The sequence below is a fragment of the Primulina huaijiensis genome, chromosome 1, assembly GCF_012295235.1.
Source record: "Primulina huaijiensis isolate GDHJ02 chromosome 1, ASM1229523v2, whole genome shotgun sequence".
In the NCBI taxonomy this organism is placed as follows: domain Eukaryota; kingdom Viridiplantae; phylum Streptophyta; class Magnoliopsida; order Lamiales; family Gesneriaceae; genus Primulina; species Primulina huaijiensis.
The window spans coordinates 17,555,614-17,577,763 of NC_133306.1; the positions used below are offsets into that span (position 1 = coordinate 17,555,614).

The window sequence follows — 22,150 nt, forward strand, 5'->3', positions numbered from 1 at the left end:
TTTCAAGTAACATTCACTGAATTTAAAATACACCCACAATAATTGTCATTTGAAAGTATCTCTTGAATCCTACCTAAATCAAATTCATCATTTCAAACATAATATATTGAAAATTTAAGTAATTGTCCCCATATTTGACAAATTATTGTTTTGTTGGATCATGAAGCAGGCAAACGAAACGCGTGTTTCGAAACATGCATTTGTTTTTCCTAACCAGAATTTTTTATAATTTATAAGCATATTATAATGGAATAAAGATAGAACAAGAAGTCTCACATCAGGTGGAATTTTGTAAAATTTTGAAGAACTTCATAGCCCTTTGATGTCAAAAGATCTGGAGAATATGATTAGAAGGTTCAGCTAAACCTCATCACTACTTCATTTAGGAACAAATTCCCCCAAAAGACAAAGTCAAGAGAGTATATTTTCAGGAGTAACAGAAAAATGAGGCCGCCAATTTGAAAAAATCATACAATCAGTAACCTTGCATCATCTCCTAAATAAAATCATAATTTACAATTAAAAAAACAAAAGTCTGTTGAAGACAAACATGCAATTACACAAGGAGACTGCGGTAGATAATTTTACAGTACACAATATACAACTACCAATAAATTATATCTGTAAGATTGGCATCGTATACAATTCCACTAGTACTTCACTAACCATATGAACATGCTTTCTGTCAAAATAACTAATGTCCGATAGCCACGCCTTTACGGTTTACATGAGAAGCTTTCTAAAGTTCTCAGTAGCGTGTTAAGTTTCTCCACTTGTCCTTCAAATCAACCTGAAGAAACCAATTTCAATACCTAGGGTAAATGAAGGTAAGAAATCAAATATAGTAATAAGCCACAGCACAGCAGACTTACCTCGGTCCGATCTTCAAACATGTCATGGTAGACAGTTAGGATGACCTTCCAGTTTCCTTTTCCATACCTTCAGGATATGGTAAATATGAATTAGCACATAATTCATGGTAAATTCATATGTTACAAGACTTGAAGTGAACCGAGTTTAGGGAAGTAAAATAGAAAAAACAAATGAGAACTCAAACAAAAATGGCACATAATAGGAAGCATCTTGCAGAGAAATTTCTCAGTTCATAACTATCATAGCCATTAGAAATGCCTCAACACTTAGATGTGTTTATGCTATATAACGGGTTTCTTAACAAGAATTACAAGATAAAGGTGGGTCTAGAGAACAACAATAAGAAACAATATATATGGATATACTATATGAATAAAAAATCATAGGGCATACTTCTCTACTCCTGTCCTCAAAGTGTCTTCTTCCAAAGGACTCCATTTCCTAACTTTCCTCCTCTTTTTAAAAGTTTTGATTTCATATTTGTTGAGAGGAGAAACACGTATCGTCCTTGGGCTAGGTAACTGAAGCCTAACCCCGTCTTCTTCTGAGTCTCCACGGGAATCATGAATTGAATCCTCCCACTGCGAGATTCGCAAATAATAAGGAGACATGACACTGCACATAAACTAAAATAATAGAATGCAACATAACTTTTTCTCCATCAACTTGAAAAACTAAAAAGTTCGGGTCACGACAACAAATGAAGTACATAAAACAATAAGCCAAAGTTACTTACCTCATGCGTACGGGCAGAGCTGTTTCGTTTCATCAAACTTGGTCTATGCATATTATCCACAGTACATCCATTACCATGAACAACTCCAGCACCATCCACAACAAAAAGGTTAGCTTCAACATGCTCCACTTCCATGGGATCATGACTCATACTCTGCCCTGCCATGTTCGAGATACTTTCTGCAAGTCGTAATGCATCAGGAAGTGGATCCTTCACAACTGCTTGGAGTTCCAATGAGCTCGACTCCAGAGCTTCCCGAACTCTATTAACTTCCGAACTACGTGGTAATTTATAGTTTCTATATGATTTTCCTGTTTTAGTTGAATTAGAATCAGCAATTTTCACTCCTCTGGAACGATTAAAACCAGCAAGCATGTTTTGGGGCTGAAATTTTCCTTTTTGAACATCTATAAACACAAAACAAAGCAATTGCTTTAAAATATGGAAACTGTAATCATTAGATCTGGGATTGGATTTGCAGAAGCCACACAAAGGCAATACATTTTATTTAAACTTGAAAAAACCATTTGGTACCATTTTGTGTTTTTAATGAAAAATAGAAATGTAAGATATTTCCTGAAAATCCGTAAGAGTGTAAATAAACTGTTTCTATTTAACTTCACCCAGTCACACAAATTCTAGTTTTCTGCTTCCCATTCAAGTGAGCCACAAAGTACGAAGAATAAAAGCAAAATGTAAAGGGTGAAATATATCCATCAGCAGACAAATGATATGCTCATAAAAATGAACAAGGGTAACTGGCTCTACATGAGAAATCGAATTGGTGGTGGGGATGATATTGCTTGGGGATTAAGATATTAACTTTCTTAACTTTCCATTTAAGCATATTAATTCTCCCAAACATAATCATCTGCACGACAAATAGTATTATTTATCTGTAAATAATTCTTATGATATCTAATCACTTTAATAGTCACTGCATAATTTATCATTCATAATCCCATCACCTCAACCAACCTAATTGAATAGAAAGATTCATTCTCAACTTCCACAGTTAGGATTCACTACATTGATTCTTTCCTTGCCACAAATTATATTAAGGTGATTCCTATCAACAAGATGCTATTATCTGGAAAGATAGAACCTAAAAATTGAAAATAAATTGGCACTTCGAGTGGCCTTCAGTCCATAAATAATTGAGGAAAGAAGATACTTTTTTTGGTGGAAAAATTCTTATGCGTGTGATTACATTTCGTGTTAATGAGGTACAACAAATACCTAACTGGGCCATAAGATGGGCCAAACATGTATATATTGGGCAACCAATTACATGCTCGCATCAATCCTTTATCCCTTGAAGAAACAACTATAAACCTTAAAATGGAAAACTATACAAGTAAACACAAACAAACCAACAAACTCACAGACAACAACCGACACATGCAGGCATACGAAAAAGAGAACATGAAACAAGTGCAAACACACTTCCGAACACAAGTTCTTCAGGCATTCCAATTTCCCTGTCATGAAAGCTTCACAACTATCACCTCTACACCTGAAGTACAACAAACCCCTTGCACTTGACTCTACTGCAACACATGAATTCAAATCTGCTCGCTTATTTTTTCAAGAATCCAATCGTTAAACCCTGTGGAGCCTATAGTTACAAACTTGATGACAAAACCCAAATGAGAAAATGATGCCACATATAACACCTAGTACCTCCATTCAACTTTGCTATAATCAATTCCTATTTCAGTAGAGCCACTAACAATGTGACATGTATAGTTGCAGTGAATTATAGCTTGGAATTTAGAGCAGCTATCTGACGTAATTACATTGTCAATTTGGTATTTTGATCCCAATCCTTGATTTGATCTTTATCCCCTCCTTTTTTTTAATCTAATTGTGTGCATATTCTTAGTAAAACATCCAGAAATTATTTAATTCATGAGATTTTGGAAATCTCGTTGAAGTGTCATCAAGAAATTTCAAGAATGTATAGTTGTTCTCTGTGGTTGTAACAACCCAAATCCTTATTTGAATGAAGTACTGATTAAGACATGATTAAATAGTTGTTAATTAAACATTATTAAGGAATTGATTAATTGGAGATCAACATGTTGGTATGCACTGAATTTAAAATAGATCATCCAATATACTTCAAATTATATTATCCAGAGAAATCCAACTAAACGAATGAGATTATGACACGTGGCAGATAAGATTGAGTTCGGATCTTCTGAACTAATCCGGACGCAGCCTATAAATAAAAGTTGATTTCATTTGTTTCCTACACCGTTTTTCCTCAGCTTCTTTCTCAAATTCTAGCCATATCCCTTAGGTCTTTAGCTAGTTTATAGGGCAGTTTAGTGGCGGGAAGCTTCGGAGCTAGTGTTGACTCAAGGAAGGGTCGGTAAACCAGAACATGCAGATCGAGACGTCATTAGAGTGCTGACGATGTACGCATATATAATCCTAAAACTTTATATAAAAATTTAAGGATCATTAGGAAGAACTTTAAAGCATGTTTAGTGATTCTGGATCTTGCTTGATAGTAATTTCAGTATATTGGTATTGTCTAGGTTCAGACGAGTAGACTTTCTGTCATATTGCTTCAGAGATGTACGTGATGTACTGACTGAGATATTCAAGCGTAGTATGCACACTTATATGCTGCATATTTATCTAGTATATGATGATATATGTTTTAATGCTTTGACGTATTATGCATGGCATATCACATTGGGCCTGATATCTTTTGAGATATATCTCGTTTGTTGGGAAGCTCGGTCCTGCTTTGTATTGTGGACGGTGGGTATCGAGAGCTACAGTGTCCAACGGGACCCGCGATCTCCGATGACCCTGGACATTGTAGGTACACGGCTTGATGATGAATGTAGGAGCAAAACATGTCTTGGGCAGATCAGAGACTACACACCCAAGCGCCTCTAGACTGAGCATGAGATTCTTGACTTGATCCTTGATATCCGAGCATATGGTATTTCACATACATCATATCAGTTTATATACTCTTACACATAGTTCTAAAATTCGCTAAGCGCTAGTCGGGGGCCAGATTAGAGCCTAGAGCCTAGGCCGCCTAAACGGGGACTAGGCGTCGCGAGGCGGATTTTACGATATCAAGAGACTTGTAATGGTTCTTAAACTAAATTTCAGCCCAAACTTTGTTAAAATCCAATTGACACCTGGTTCATTCCTCCTACTTAAGGCGGATCAGAATAATAGGCAATGCAAAAGAAATCAAAATAAAGAAAAAAATTACCTTTAGGGTCTGGTTCGATTTTGTTATGTGTGCAGAAGTAAATAGACAAAAAGATGAGAGTGGCGTGTTAGGGCAAGCGCAAGACAACAAATCGTGGTTTTAATTGGGCTTTCAATCCAAAAAAATTAAAAGCACGAGCTTAAAATTCTTTCTTACGTCATGTTCTAGTTTAATTCGGCTTTCAAAAATTAAAAGCCCAAAACAAATTTCCCAAAAAAACTTTAAACGTCTAGGCCCGCCTTGAACCGCCTCGGGCCGCCTAAGAGCGCCTAGGCGCCCTTGCCGCATAGGCTGGCAGCTGGCCGCCTAGAACCTTTTCGGTGCAGTCAAGCGGCGCCTAGGCGGCCGCCTAGCCCAAGTTTTAAACCACTTCTTACATTATAGTATTGGACGATTGTCGTCCACGTCCTTGTTTTCATCTTAGACACCCCTTTCCACGGAGCAAGTTTTAGGTTGTAAGGTTCGTTCGGCCAGGGCAGCGGCTAGTGCAGTTGGTTTTCGGTGGTGATCCAGTGGAGGTTTTATTTGGTTTCTACTATTCTCGTGCATGACTATGATTCGATATTGGTTGTATTAATGTTTAAGACTGCGATTATTGTTCTTTTTTCGTTTGGGTTGTAAGATAATTAAATTATTTGGTTCCGTTGTTTAATTGTTATTATCAAGTTTAATTATGCATATTTATTAATTTGTTTGGTAGTGGTTCGGATAAGAGCGATACAGCAGTGCTTTCTTCATCGTGAATCGACGCTGCAGATGAATGATCTTCAAAACATGTTTACTTAGCAACATCTTTCAGTTACTGCACAGTCGAGTTCTCGTGGTGTTATCTTCATTGGGGCAATGATGCAGCATTTAATTGATCTTTGGAGGACTGTTACAGATAAACAATCCTGCTTCAGCAACAAAATCGAAATTCTGCAATTCGGACTGCCACGGCTCTAGGAGATCCATCTCTTATGCAGTATTTAACAAATTTGAGAACAAAATACTTGGATTTTTCTCACCAATCTAACCTCTATTGCATATCTTTGTTAATGCAGGAGAAAATAGATTGAATTCACAACCCCTGAATCATCACTCAACGAGAGCAACAAAATGATAAAACCTGAATATTGAAAATAAAATTGATACTTTGAGTTGCCTTCATTCCAGAGAAAAATAAGGGAAGATGCGATACTTTATTTGTCGGGAAAAATTCTTATAAATTTGGTTAGTTTTTTTGCCATTAATAGAGTACAACCCATTACTAACTGAGCCATAAGTCAGGTAAAACATCAGCATATTGAGCTGGGCAACACATTACTTTTCGCATCACACAACTTCTTCCCGTTGACAACGGACGTGTAACTCTACCTTTTTATAACATAAGATAGATTCACACTTCGCAAGCTATTAATTGGTATAAGTAGAAAAATGTGTTTTCCACTTTAATCGGATTGAAGAGATCATGGTCGGAATGTGGTATGATGAAAGATGCAAATGAAAACTGCATGATGATGAAAATATTGACAGTTATGAAGTCTGCAGCGGTAAAATGTCGCCACATTATGATGGATGGCAATTGATCAAGTGCCACAGATGATTGACAAAGACTTCCGGGTAGAGTTTTCGCCGGAGGTGAGGAGTGCCAAGGAAAAATTTTAAGTAGATGAGACATCGTCAGATTCAACATCAACCCCATTATGCTGCATCGTCCAAACCGACATCTCAACCTAATCAAATGAAGTTCTCCCACGTCCCAATAAAGTTTTCATGACATTATACTTTTGCAGAACACCTTTTTCTGTCAGGGTTCTGCTCCTTGTATGGGAAAAACGTTCTAAAAAAGACTAAATGGTCACCTCCTTTCAGCTTCTCTATAATATCTAAACGAAAGCATTTGATTATAAAAAAAAACAAGAAACGGCTAAATTACCAGTCAGGTTATCAGTAGAAATCTTTCGCATGCAGGAGAAACTTTAATAGCATAAACATGGTTAAAACAAGTTTATAAACAAAGGTTCTATAATCAGTTTGCAAGCCTAACTTTTTCGATTAACCATGCAGGCCCCCAAAGAGATAATTATTAGCTATGATTCTTAGTAAAGAGTCACCAAAGAATTCCTGTTTACCTGTGATCTCTCCAATGTCACTTACTAATTACAGAATTTACTGACTGAACGACTATAAATTACCGTTACTGGGTACTCCAGCATCTGTATTCCGTTCAATGTAATGAGAAGTTTCTTGATTTTCAGCAATCGGATCACTTCCACCCATTAGTAGCACTTCCTTCAGAACCTCGTCATCCTTCAATCTCTGCGCCACCAACTCAATAAAAGAAGGGCCCATTCTCTCCCTCTCTTGTCTTATATAAACACTAACAGCCTCAACCGCATTAACCATCTTACTCCTCTTCAAAACATTATCGCAAGCACCATCCTCCCACACCGCAGCCTCCATTTCATCCTTCCAACCCCACAACTCTTCCGAACCCAATCCTCCCTTCCCAAACAATCTTTCCATTCTCCCAACCCTTCCCCTCCACACCCTCTTCACCGCCTCAAAAAACATGAACTTCCCATTAATCTCCCCACAATTCTCATTGGCTAGATACCTCACCGTACATTCAACAGCCACCGCGCAGTAGGCACGCTTCATTTCGTCTGCAACCTCTTCAATTCCTCGTTGGAATAAGAGTTCTTCGAGTCGCTCCAAGACTTCGAGAGCACTTTCGGAAACTGAATTACGTAACACATCAGAATCGAGTTTCCTTAACAGAAGTGATATCTTAAGGTTTGGTTTATCGTTCGGGAGAGGAAGAGTGCGAAGCAGGGTATTGAGCGTGCGATCTTCTAAAGGTTGTCTGAGGAGGAAATCGAGGATCCAATTCGAGATATCGGGATCAATATCCATGCCGGAGGATGATAAAGCGTGCAAACCCTGATTTGAAGATAAAATCGAAACGAGGGATTATTTTGGTATCGTTGTTTGCTGGGAATCGTGTCGAATGCAATTTGAATCCAATCTGTTTCAGTTGGAAAAATAACAAAAATAATTGTAAAATTGGGCTCTCTAAATATTTTGGTGTACTAGAAAAACACTTCTCAATGGTAACCATACACGACACCGTTTTCAAGAAGAAACAAAAAATTTTTTTATCTATTTTATATTTATATTTATAAATATTTATGTTCTTTAGGAGAAAAAATATTTAATATTATTTTTAATATATGTAAATAAAATGTTAATTAAAAAAATTGTAGTTGATAATTTACCCAATAAAATAGTAACATTTTTGTTTTTTATATCTTATAAAGATAAAACAAAATCATATTTTAAATTTAATTAAAAAAAACAAAGTGATAAAGTGGTGAATGATTTAAGAACTGACGATAAAATGAAGATTTAAAAAAATATTAAAAAAAATTTGGAGAAATGAAATATAAAATAATTTTTTTTAAAAAAAGGTGAGGTATCCCGAATTTTTTAAAAACAAGTTATAAGAGGTCAAACATGTTATTTGACAACTTATAAGTTGTTTGTAACTTTTTTTACAAAACAAACCATGAGAGCTTATAAGCTCTAAAACAACTTATAGCTGTTTTTTAGAGCTTATGATACCTGTCAAACACTCTCTTAGTTGTCAAAAATAGTTAACCTTCAAATTCAAAATGAAACGTCCACTATTCGTTGTTTTTTTAAATATACTAAATTTTTTTTCCTTTACCATCTATTCGGCCAAACCACATACATATTTATATAAATATTTTGCACCATTTAAAAATAACACAACCAACTATTATTTGAAAATCCAAAAGAATACATTTAAAACATAAAATCGTAAACGTCAACCAATCCTAAGCTAATATTATTTCCAAAATAAACATAACTCTAACATCCTCTCAAAAGCATATAAGTTATAAAATCTTTGAGTAATCATAAATCATAAGCATAATTTTATTTGTGGAAAACTAGCGACGGTCCTCAGGTTGTGTGCACCTTCAGTCCAGCTAGTTCAACCATCCAGTCCTCAATCAATATCAAGCTCACCTGCATCGATCACACATAGTAAGTCTATTGACTCATCAAACCTTAATCGTAATAGCAAGTAATACATATACATTCACAAGTAACAGTGAAAATACTTTTAAGAAAATAGCTTTTCATAAATATTATAAACTTAAATGTTTTTCCTTTCATCATACACTTTTTCTTTTTTATCATATACGTATGTGTTTCACTTTTTATTGAATTTAGATCATCGATTGTGACTTTCGTATTAGCTATAAGTCGATGGATCTATCTACGTATTACCATGGTACCAGGCGGCTGGGACATCAACGACAATCTCACCCTTCAATTGAGCATTGGCCTTACATATCATCGTATTAGTCACAATCAATTCACCTCCTTCTACTTTTCATATTTCCATCACTTATAAAAATTCATGCATATATAAATCATTTTCTTTTAAACCAAGCATACAACACGTTTTTTAGCATTAACGTTCTACCATAAAATTCCATAAACATTTAAAATAAATATTTTAACATTTATTACAGCATTCAAGTCACTGCCAAGACGTCTAACATTTTTTTCTGGTGTAAAATGACCATTTTGTACTTGAAACCCTAACTTTCCCAATTTATCCTTAGAACTTAAAATGACGACCTAAATCCATCCAAACTTAATATAACACCTTAAAAGACATGTTGGGTGCAACAATTGTCCCTGCTGGAAGAGCGATCGAATCATGGTGCTTGAGCTGCTGTGCAGTTTAAAAGATTTGAGTTGCACCATTACCACCAGCTATAGCTTTTGGTAAAGCGGCAAGTGCTCGGGGCACTACAATTGGTATCAGAGCCAAGGTCACAGGTTCGATTCCTATTGATTGCAATGAGTGCAATTATTGAGATATAGATTGTTGGGTGCAATATTTGTCCCTGCTGGAAGAGCGATCGAACCGTGGTGCTTGAGCTGCTGTGCGGTTTAAAAGATTTGAGTTGCACCATTACCACCAGCTATAGCTTTTGGTAAAACGATAAGCGCTCAGTCCTAAAAGACTCCCATAAATATTTCTTAAACGTAAACTTAAGCTTCTCGACTAATTTCTCAATTCGTATTTAAACATATACCTATATCCCGGTTTTGACTCGTATGGACTCGAAACTTGACCAAACTTGAACCATAGCTTAATAAACCCAACTATACCATATACAATCCAAAAACAAGCCAATTATAACACTTGAACAAGCCTAGAAAGATGCTGAAAAATTCTGCTCTAACTTGAACAAAACCTAGCCTCCCAACCTTGCACCCCTTCGGCCCTAGCCAATAACCAGCCCAACCAGACCCTAGCTGACAATCCTAGGACCATGTCCGAACCCTAGGGATCCTACTAGACCGAGCTTAAAAGACCTATAAACCCCAGACCCTCAAACCCGACCACAAGGTGTGAGCGACTCCCTAACCTCACACAATATCCCTAGCCTTCGAACCAACCCTTGTGTAGCCACCCTAGGACCATCACACAGCCCCCTTAGGTCTCCTGATCACTCTCTAGTAGCAGCTAAGGCCGTGGCTCTCAAGGGTGCCCTAGCCGAAACCCTAGTCCACATAAAATAAAATTTTTGGTTCAACCTAGTTGCCCTCCTTTTCCAGCCTTCAAACATGCTCCTAAGGGTCCTTAAACGTGTGAAAAAACATCCCTTCAAGTTCTCCTACCATGATAGCCCCTTTGTGCATCATTAGGAAGAATTTTTAAAAAAGAAAACTTTGCTTTTATGCATATAAAGCCATAAAAACGAAAATAAAAGGTAGAGTATCATATTTTTCATGCAAACATGCATCAAACATATAATATGGTGTGATAGATGGGAAAAAAAGATTAAGACATGCTTTTGCGTATTTTACGCACGAAAAACAACTTGTGATGCGAGGAACGTTGGCGGAGATGGACCCTTGCTGAATTTTCCTTCAAAAACTTGACTTTCCTCTCACAATTTTTCATGTCGTGTGTGCTGTGTTGCTGAAGAAGAGTCCTTGCAATCTAGGGTGAGGTGTGCGTTATGGTGGATTTTGGGGAGGATTTTTGGCTTTTTATTCTAATTAAAACACATGGTGCAAGCTTAGGCCCATTAACCTAGTATAATAGGCTCATTAAGCCCATTAGTTATTATTTAAAATATTTTTTTTAGGAAAGTTTGTGAAATTATTAGCCGAGTTCTCAAAAAGTCCTTATTTTTATCGAAATTCGATTACCGGTTTAAAATACGACTCGGCGTATAAAAACACCTCAAAGCATCTCTTTTTCGAAAATTCCATTTAAAATACACCACACATTAAACAATTAAAAATAATTATTTAATAAAAATATTTTCCCTTCTATGGTCCCCGGTCTTCGTTCCTCGATCGCGTCTCGAATAACCTTTAAACATAGTTTTATGCATTCTAATAGAAAACCATATTTGAAACGTGTAATCATGCACATCATAATTAATTCATGCCATTAAAACCATTTAATTAGTCATTTTTCATTTTCCTTAGATTTGCATACAGTTGGATTACGTTATCGTTTTTTGGACATATGAAACGTTCTTTGGGTGTCGTATGATTCAATCATATGGTGTTTAGATTTGTTTAACTTTGTGTATTCAACATTGGACACCAAACCAGTATGAGATTACCGGATCTTCTTCTTTTGATAGCCTAATCAAGTACACGATCGAAGACTGCATTCCTTGTTTATATCGCATTAAAAATCTTAAACAATTTTGCGCCTAGAATAAATCGTCGGAATTTCATAAATCCGACGACGATGTGGCCTTGGAAGTTATCCTAATTTTCTTTGTGAAAAAACTAAGGTGGTCGAAATTTACTTGAGAGATGAGAAGAGAAAAAAAATTTTGTCTGCCAAAATTTGTGTGTAAAACTTGTGTTATTTCATATGATTTTTAATGAAATATTTATAAGTTTTTATTCTTGATCATATTAGGAATTCCGCTCTATACATACATATACGCATATGTACATATATAGACATATATGTAAAATTAAATAACTATTATTTAATTATTAATTAATTTTTGATTAATTAATAAATTCGAGACTCCTCTAGAATATTTAATGAGAGTTATGTACATATAGCAGTCACCATTACTAACATTATTATTTAATTAACAGATTCTAAATTCACTAAATAAATAGTTGTGAACTCATTACAACCCTGATCAAAGATCTGACATCGTCAATATACCTAAGATACAAATCTTGTTCATATAGTGAAAATTTCAAATTTACAATATCAAAATTTCCACTTAATCATTTTTTGCAGCTGTCAGTTTTGTGAACTCTTTACCAGAATAGGCAGTTCCACTCTCCTCACTAAATTAACGGTTAAGCTAATTTTCACAACTTCCATTACATGGAATCCACTTATAAACTCTTTTATAAGCAATTTATTTGATTCCTTTAAAATTATAGTCTCCAAATTCAATTCTTTGAACTTGACTTTCTCAACGGTAACACAGAATACAATACTTGTGTGACCTTCAATGATTCAGAGATACAACTAGTCACGAGTTCACAACTTCATGTGATTCAGAATAACATTGATTTTTATCCGTGCTTATCCTAATTAGCCTCATTCTTTTCATCAACCGTTTGATTAACAATGTCAGAACTCAAGTCTGATTGCATCCTTTAGATTATGGTAAGAGCGTCTAGCAGCATCACCCATGATCCTATACTTATCACTGATAATGCCTGTAAGAACCTTCAGTTATAGTTAGCGTACAGTATGATCCCTTCAACTCATATATCCTGATCAAATCTGCAACCATTGGTACATCGAAAATTGTAAATGAATTCGATAATGATGTGATGTATCTTTAAGTAATAAACAATGGCATGGTATATGCAACTAGAAAAACTGCTTTCCCTAAAGCAAATGTCTTGCTCTGGCCAGAGACTCTTTGTACTATTAACTCATGAAATCACATAAGATATCTTCACCCGTAGGCAAACGGTAAATCCCAGAATACAATATATTGGCTCCTACATATTTCAAAACTACACTCAATCTCATCACCTGATGACCGTCAATGGAGTCGGTAAACAGATCAAAGTACATGCTAGCATATAGAGCTTCTACGTTGTCCTGGGTTAAAGGAATAATTTTGTACAACCATAACCACAGATTATTCCGCTTGATAAGTGATAACCACTTGGACAGTACGAGAGATGATTGTTCAATTCATTATCATATGATCACTCATTTGTATTGATAAACATCTCCTTGCCCTTACCGATAACATGTCGTTTACATAATATATGTTAGTCTCAAGTTCAAATGACACTTATCTTTATTTTTATTCTGTTGATTCGACTAAAAACCTGTTGAGAATATACGGTACACTTCCTAATAAATTTCATGATCTTACATTGAGATAGAGACATCATGATACTTTTTTCATATTCAATTACTTTACCAATGCAACTTGCATGGATATGCAGATAAAGTAAATGTCATAATTGGATAGAACCGTAAAATATTATTAAAATAAAGATTATTTTTACATAAAAGTCAATAAAACATAAGCCACAAGTTGACTCGCTGGACACTTACTCTAATAAATGAAATATTAGCTACATAAAATTGAATATTTGAGAAGCCTTGTATATTTTTTTCTCATCGATGTTGATTTTAAAATAAGTGAAAGTATTACTTTTTCAACGTATCAATAATTACATTAAAATTAAACATCTCAACCATATCTCTTTAACTCCTGTAATTGTAGAAACAAATAAAAATATATTTCCATCAATATTAAATCACCATTTAAAATGTTTGAAAATATATTTATATTGATATTTTTGTTGACAATTTTGGCAAAGAAGTTCTTGCAAACAAGATTTAAATTAAGAGCACTTAATTCAACGAAATATTAGACGGTTCCAAAATTGTGAACCGTGGTGGAGATTAGAAATTTGGGTAATGTTTCACAATTCCAGGCTGCGCAGCTCAGTCCATGTTTACACACCATACACGTGCACTTTAATAGTTACACCATGCAATGTAAATGTTTTGGGTAAATGATTACGTTAGTCAGTTAAATCGCACTGAATAAACCGTGTATGACAAACTCATCTGAGAAGGTGTCGACATAGGAAATCAAACTCATGATCGTATTAGTTAAACATTCTCCTATTTCAATAATTCGACCACCCTGAGCAACTCAATGATAGGTTAGGGACATCATATGGGTAAAAGGGATTCCATGAGCTTAGTTGGATTGGTAACAATTTGTCGAGGCTTGAGTTGCTAAAACCATAAATTATTTGTCAAGAATTCACGTCGCGTTTGTATATCAAATTTGTTAGATTGATAATATGAGATATTCGGAAGATTAACTTTGGCTCGTGCCAACATAAACATTATAAGGTAATATTTGAATCCCTTGCATTTTAGTTATTTAATGTATAAATAAATATGAAGCAATCATTTATCAACCTAAATTAATTTTAATAAATACAATGAAACCTTCAATTTCCAAGCAATATGCCACACCCCACATGATTAGCTTGAGATGGTCAACCAATTTAATTAACTCTTAACTCGCCTTTCGCAATTTTTCAGACCTATTAAATTAAAATATTTATCAGGTTGACTCATAATTTCTATTTTGATGTAAACGAGTTGAGTCGAGTCGAAGAGTATCAAGTTCAAGCTCGACTTGTTTAAGTTATGTAGAGCTCAGGTCGAGCTCGATTCGAACTTTTATCTTGGAGTTTGAGCTCGGCTCGTTTTAAAATTATTAAGCTCGCGAATATCACGAGCTCGACTCTTTAATAGTTTGTTTATCATGTTTAACGGGTCTGAATTGAGCTTGGCTCGTTAAATGGGCATTGTTTTCAAGCTCATTAAACAACTCGTTTTCAAAATCGTTGAACATTCTTCATCAAAAAATGAAACGAGATATGTGTATTTAAAAGGTATGCTTATCATTTTATAGTTTTCCAATCTCTTCACCTACACTTAAATTTCTAAATGGGACAATGCAAATTATTGTACACTTACACTCAAAAAATTAACCAAGCTCGAGAGCTTATGAGCCGAATATCCTTAAACTTACGATTATCTTTAAACTTGCTATCGGCTTGAGCTTGACATCGAGCTAGAGCTCGACTCGATAAGTTTAACGATCTCGAACGAGTTTTTTACCGAATCGAGCGACTTGATTCGTTTATATCTCTAAGTTTATTTGATTCCAAAATCGCAAACTTAGAACAAAGTCTCGAATTCAAAAACGAATTTAACAAATATCTTCCATTTCTATTTTTTTATTAACACTTAGTGGCCCCCAATTACTCCACACTTCTCCACAAAATACACGCACACACACAACCTATATATATCCATCTATAAATCTACATACACAGACAGATGCTTATTTTGTTCTTTAAATCATAATTTTGTTCTCTCACGGAAAAAAATTGACGAGATTCCATTTACAAACGCACATATCTTCGATATCAGTGATCAGAGTCATTTTCAAGCTACTCTTTAGTCCGCTCTATGTGAGTACAATTGCACATCGACTTTTGTATACCTGCTTCAATATATAAAATGTGTAATGCTGCTTTTGTTCGTGTGATGAAGCAGATCTAGGGTATAAATGTGTGAATTTCATGTTTTTCCTTGCTTTTGCTGTCTTTTTTCTGATGTTAATGAGTATTTCTCAACTTTTTCCTTTTTGTTTAGATTCTTTATTCTATTCAGTTTAGCTGGACTCGCGGATTTTCGTCTGGATTTTGGTTGATTTGTATGACTGACTGAAATAATAAGCATTCATGATCTTGGAGGCGAGCTTTTTCCGGCAACGTATGGTATTTGATGAATAAATATTGAAGATTTAGATCAGAAGCTGTGAACGTAAAGATGAGCGAAGGCCAGCGGTATCAGCTGGGAACAATTGGAGCGCTTAGCCTCTCTGTGGTTTCATCCGTGTCCATTGTGATTTGCAACAAGGCGCTCATTAGCACTCTTGGTTTCACTTTCGGTGAGAGGTTCTGGGAGTAATTCATTTTTGTGCCTGTTACGTGTTTCTTTGCTTATCCAGGCATATTGGGCTGCTGTTAATGCTCCGTTTTGAAATTGATTTTGTGTTTTTCTGATATTGTACTTTCATCATTGTGGTTGTTCGACTCATAGCTACACACAGTTAATCGAGTGAATTATTAATTTGGTGAGCAATTACGATGTAATTTGTACTGTGATATTTTTTAATAATCTAGGGACGGTTGTATGGTTATGTTGAAAATGGAATTGGAAGATTGAAGATGATACTTGGCTGATGACAACTGGAATAACCTGCTCAATGTATGATCTAATAATTTGCTGTCGCAACTGCATTTTATATTTGGTTGAATAATGAGTCATGGAATCTAGAAATTACAATGTTTTTTGAATTAAAAGTGCATTACTGTTTTTATGATTTCGTTGGAAGAACAAATGATGGTTTTTATTAAGACGACACTGCAGTACAAAACTTAACATAAGTTGATTGTATACCTTTATTTGGCCCAGAAAAAGACAGAAAGCTTTTATAAAGCACAAAATCTGCCATCTCGAGAAGGGAAAAAATTAATTTTTTCTTCGTAAGTGATGTTTATACATCAACTTTGAAGACTTTGCTTTCTGTTGGCTGTAATCCAATGGCGATGGGTGAATCAACAAAGAGTTACTTTATATTTCAAAAGGAAAATTTTCAAAGCAGGGAATAAGCTGCAAGTGAATCCGAGCAGGCAATTGATTTCGATGTTATGGTTATTCTATTACATATAGACATATCAAGTTGATTTTTTTCCTATGCAACTTGGTATCAATGTTAACAGAAATTGAGCTATGCACCTATATTTTTAAAGTCATTCACTTGATTATCTATATTCCCTAGGTACATGAGTTGGTGGGTCATGAGTGGTGGTGTTATGTTTTTCTGTGGCCATCTCTATGATTTAACTATCTTGACAAATTTAAAGTATTATATTGGCTATATTATCCTGAAAGTTGTATTCATATTACTTCGATGCTATTAATATATTTTACTCCAGGGCTCTGATTTTATATATTTTTAAGGTGGTGGGTTTTGGTGAGTCTGTTTACTTTTGCCACATGCTTTTAGCTCAATTATGAATATTTCGGATGCTGTCTCATATTATTTCCCATTACGGCTTGCCTTATCATGATTCATTTAAGTACCCCCTGTTGCTCGCATTCACTTGAGCTGTAACTTTCTCCTCTTTCAGCATCTGCCATATCATTGTATCCCGTTTCATGAATTTGTAGTAAAAAAAAACTTAATTTCATGAGCAGGTAACATTTGTTATTTGAGTAAACTTCATAATTAGTTAATGACGAGGATGTAAATTGTTGCTGGGAATTTCATTACTTTAATGTTGCTTTGAAGGAAGTTCTTTCGTGGAAGACGCTTTATACTCGCAATCTGCAGATGATACTCTAAAAGTAATATGTACAAACCTTGTCAAACCTCAATTTGAGAACCTTTTACCTTGTTAATTTGTTGAGTTTGTGCATTAAATATTCCTATTGGTCTGGTATGATGGAAAGTCATTATGACTTAGCCACATCACTCTCGTTTATCTCTTGATTTTCCTAATTACTCTGGTTTTAATTCTTCATAACAATTGTTGAAGTCATTAACTTTGGTTCTTTACCTTGATTGTGCTCCCTCAGCTACTACCTTGACAAGCTGGCATCTTCTTGTCACTTTTTGCTCTCTTCATGTAGCTCTGTGGATGAAATGGTTTGAGCACAAGCCTTTTGATCCAAGAGCTGTTATGGGATTTGGAATTCTTAATGGTACCTCAATTGGACTTCTGAATCTTAGCCTTGGTTTCAATTCTGTTGGTTTCTATCAGGTTAATCTGAGTTGCCTTCTTTATCGAAATTTTCAGTCCACTAGGTTTGGATAGTAATTATTAGCTTATTATTTATCTTCTTTTAGAAGAAAGAATTCTCTGTAAGTTTACCACTCAAGGTAGGTCCAAATTTCGCTGAAGGCAGTTGAAGTACCTCGAGCTCAACGTTCTGTATCAATTAAAAAAATGAATTGCGAAAGACTGTTGTTCATATTTGAAGATCACGTTAATATACTCTGTCCACAGCTGTTGGAGCTAGTGAAGTATAGATGTCAAGTAGAAGAGTCCAAGCTACTTAGGGGAAACCTTTATAGCTTCTTGTACCTCATAGTAGTTGCCTGATAGGAAAAGGATTATGCAAGCATGCAACTTTTAGTTTTTGGAAAGTACCTAGCTGCCTTGATTTCTATTTATTAGTTTTTTTTCCATTATTTTAATTTCCTTTTCATTTTGGCAGTTGATTGATTATTACAAATAGATTAGTCTTTTAAAGACGAATATGTTAAACTAGCTTTGTGTTTGAGATACTTATTGAGCAGTTATCTGCAGTGACATTCATATTTGGAGCTATGTAATTCCAAATATTTTGCAATATTGCAAGTAATTATACTTTCTAAATATTTTTCTTGGGATTCTGAATTGCAGATGACGAAGTTGGCAATCATTCCTTGCACTGTCCTCCTACAGACTCTGTTCTTCAGAAAATTTTTCAGGTTACTGTTAGTGTAATTTGATAGTTGATTCATCCCGTTAGCTTATATGATGATCAGATACCTCATTTTTATGCCTTATTCTTTCTTAGTTATATAAGTCTCCCTTCTACTGTTCATAATTAATTGGGTTTTAGTTCATCATAAAGAAAATTCGAGTAAATATTTTCAGAAATGATGGTTGGAGGGAATGTTCTGGCGAAGATTGAGATAGTTGTTAGTTGCCAATGGTATTCGTGTAGACCAGAATTTTTGAGTCAATAAGGACTCGTATAGGTTATCTGTATTGTGGTCCAACACCTTTAAGAGATAAGGCGTTAGTTGAGATGTTGTAAGAATAGCTCTGTTGACCAATGGCATATGGTTCATTCGAAAATTTGCTTGTTCGTTTATCATTTATTCTTGGCATGGGAGCGGATTTTGATAGGCTATGTTTAATTTTTTTTTATCAATACACCTCTCAAAGTAAAACATCAGTTATCCATGGTTTAATTTTAGAAATATCTGGTGCTCTTTCAATTTCCTCTGTCGCAGTCAAGATTTAACTTGCCAAGCTTTTTCACAACTTTAGCTTGGTATACTTCAAGTTTATATTGCCAAGTTCATGATTATAAGATTTTAATGTTTACTACTTATTTTGTCTTGATTGCTATTCGCAGTAGGAATGTCCAGCTCTCTCTTGCTTTTCTTCTCGTGGGTGTTGGAATTGCTACAGTGACTGATCTGCAGCTCAATGCCTTGGGTTCCATCTTGTCTCTACTTGCAGTTATGACGACTTGTGTTGCCCAAATTGTATCCTCGGATTTTTTATTGAGCTTATTTTTCTTATCCTCGAGATTCCCGTTGCCAAGATATTGAAACCACACTAGGTGTGTGCCTATGCACAGGGTGCACCGAAGTGTAGTCCCCATGCTTAGGCGCATGTCCAGAGCAGCCCTTTCGTGAAGCTCGTTCTTTGGCTGACTTGCTTCTTTGCACTCTTTCAGACTTCAAAAGAGCGTCTTAAATTTGATTGATTCACCGAGGAGAAACATAACATAATAGTTTTTCATATTCTCTTACAGGTCTTATTTTATAATCTTATTGACTAGTTTATACTTTATAGAGTATATATTGGATGCTTTTTAAATTTTATTCACATCCAAATTCTACAATATGATGCCTTAGAAGGCCTTGCTTTGATAAGGAGTTCTTATTACCTTGTGCCCCACATCTAGACATCGGGGCACCCTGCACATTATTATGTGTTTTTGCAACTTTAGTAACATGCCCTTAAGCTTCAGTTGTATGATTAGTCCAGTGAAGATAATTCTAATATCTCTTTCGTTGTTATATCACTGAATTTTCAGCATCTTGGTTCTCATGTATTTCGTCTAAGTCATTTTGGGATCTTAACTTCAATATCCACAGATGACTAATACCATTCAAAATAAGTTCAAGGTTTCTTCAACTCAACTCTTGTATCAATCTAGTCCTTATCAGGCAATGACTCTGTTCATTGCTGGTCCATTTCTAGATGGAATCTTGACAAATAAGAATGTATTTGCTTTCAATTACACTCCCCAAGTGCTGGTAAGTTCCAATCTCTTCTCCAGCTTTTAGATATTCCACATTACATAACTCCTTGAGTATTTTATGACAGGAGTTTATTGTTCTTTCCTGCTTGATATCAGTTTCCGTGAACTTCAGTACCTTTCTGGTAATTGGAAAGACATCACCTGTAACTTATCAGGTCCTAGGGCATCTGAAAACCTGCCTTGTTTTAACCTTCGGCTACTTACTTCTACAAGACCCCTTTAGCTGGCAAAACATTTTAGGGATCTTGATTGCTATAGTTGGCATGATATCGTACTCTTATCATTGCACTATCGAGAACCAGCAAAAGGCGATGGCTGAAGCAGCGGCACATTTATTGCAGGTGCTTAACCTTTCTCTATTTTTTATTGTAAACTCAAATTTGGTTATATTGGAGAAAATTTTGATGCTCATTTACAATATCTGTAAATTTTGATGCTCATTTACAATATCTGTGTTTAAGGCTAAGGAACCTGAGTTAGACCCACTCTTAAATGTCGAGAATGGCGGTAGTATCTTGACAGATGGTGTGGGAAGAGGTCCAGGATGGAATTCAAACAAGGACCTGCAGGCATAAAATTTCCTCCGTATCCATTCATTCATGTTGTTTATATAAGTGATGAAGATGTCGCTTTTCAGTGTTTCGCATGTCGCAGATTGTATTTTAACAGAATACAAATTCTATTTAGTAGCACAATAGCTCAAGGGACATGTCTTTTCTAGTTGCAGTTTTGTAATGACGTAGCACAATAGCTCAAGGGACATGTCTTTTCTAGTTGCAGTTTTGTATGTCATTACGATAACATATTATTATTATTATAAAGAAACTATTGATTTCGTTTCTTGTGTTGGATAAAATTGTTCGTCAGGTAATTCTGATGACATTCGATCAGGGCCGTACCGATGATAATTAAAAAAATTCGGCCCTTAAAGTCATTTTTTAATAATAATGTGATGTTTTTCCAAAACATATGAAATATTAAAAACATATTCACCCCAACCGATCGTGAGTAAATTTGCAAAATAATCTTGGATCAATGTTAAAAAACAAAATATCCCATCGACTACTCAAATCTTAACAGTAGAGTGCTACAAATTTTGGAGAATACTACTGATAGATAAAAATTATTTAAAACAGGAGTTCAGCAATTTCCTTGGCTTTAAAACTGTAGTGTTATTCAAGTTCCTATGAAAGACGTAATATCCAGTTATAGATATAATATAGGCAACTTTCATTTTTTATAAAAATAAATTAACCAAAATTTCCATCATTCATGAAATTAGTGAAAATTCTTTTCTATATATTTAGAAGTAGGATCCATATCTAAAAAAGGGTTCATTATTAGTTTCATAGTAACAAACTCCATGTAATAGCCATCACAAAAGCTCATCCCCTTCGACAGGAAAAAAATTTATATGTCGGAAGTTATTTTAGGGATTTAAAAAGTGTCATTGGGCCTTTCTACATTGGGTTTCTCAAATTGAAAATAATTATTTTGGAATTGCTACTTGGAGTTTTGAAGCTATAGCTAATTTTTTTTGGTTTTGTGTTCTTTTCACTGTCTTAAAAAAAATTTATCTGCCTTTCAAAAAAAAAAATTTTTTATCTGAAAATTGAATATTGGAATGTCTGATTTTTTACGTAGATTAGTATTTGAAACTTATGTAAGATTATATATAGATTTAAAATTATCTAGGTATATAAATTATTAATAAATTGTCAAAATCAAAATTTAAATGACTTAACTGATATATTGTCTAGTTAAAACATCAATTTTACTCTTATCTTAAATTACTTTTAAAATTCGATTACTGTTATTAATTTGCTAGGTACACGCTTTTACTTTTCAAAGTTATTTACTGATTAAAATTTTAAAATAAATTTATATTTATTTAAATAATATATTTTGATAAATAAATATCATACTCTTTATACTAAATATCTCAATAGATAAATTATACAGTCAAATATCATATATTTGTAAAATATTTATAATAATATAATAAAATGAGATCATTTTTCTCTGTCATATCGATGCCAAACATACAAATATAATTTTTTTTGCCAGGCAATAGGGACAGCGT

General features: G+C 34.6%; 2 protein-coding genes across 6 annotated transcripts; one reads left to right on the top strand and one right to left on the bottom strand.

Annotated features, from left to right (window-relative positions):
* Positions 1–472: 472 nt before the first annotated feature.
* LOC140982084 (uncharacterized) lies at positions 473–7,931 on the bottom strand. Its single transcript, XM_073448501.1, has 5 exons — positions 7,034–7,931; positions 1,610–2,016; positions 1,267–1,454; positions 873–939; positions 473–790 (listed from the first exon to the last, which is right to left on the bottom strand). Exons 1-5 carry the CDS (start codon positions 7,752–7,754, stop codon positions 749–751), a joined length of 1,425 nt encoding a protein of 474 aa, XP_073304602.1. The 5' UTR covers positions 7,755–7,931; the 3' UTR covers positions 473–748.
* Positions 7,932–15,262: 7,331 nt separating this feature from the next.
* Positions 15,263–20,902, top strand: LOC140982092 (UDP-xylose transporter 3-like). 5 transcript variants are annotated; one of them, XM_073448524.1, is made up of 8 exons: positions 15,263–15,419; positions 15,604–16,221; positions 17,596–17,780; positions 18,426–18,493; positions 19,150–19,282; positions 19,901–20,062; positions 20,133–20,408; positions 20,529–20,902. In XM_073448524.1, exons 3-8 carry the CDS (start codon positions 17,658–17,660, stop codon positions 20,640–20,642), a joined length of 876 nt encoding a protein of 291 aa, XP_073304625.1. In that variant the 5' UTR covers positions 15,263–15,419; positions 15,604–16,221; positions 17,596–17,657; the 3' UTR covers positions 20,643–20,902. The 5 variants fall into 5 exon arrangements, with proteins under 5 accessions (XP_073304625.1, XP_073304609.1, XP_073304619.1 ...); XM_073448508.1 differs by having other exon boundaries at positions 15,264–15,419; positions 15,604–15,901; XM_073448518.1 differs by having other exon boundaries at positions 15,264–15,419; positions 15,622–15,901.
* Positions 20,903–22,150: the final 1,248 nt, after the last annotated feature.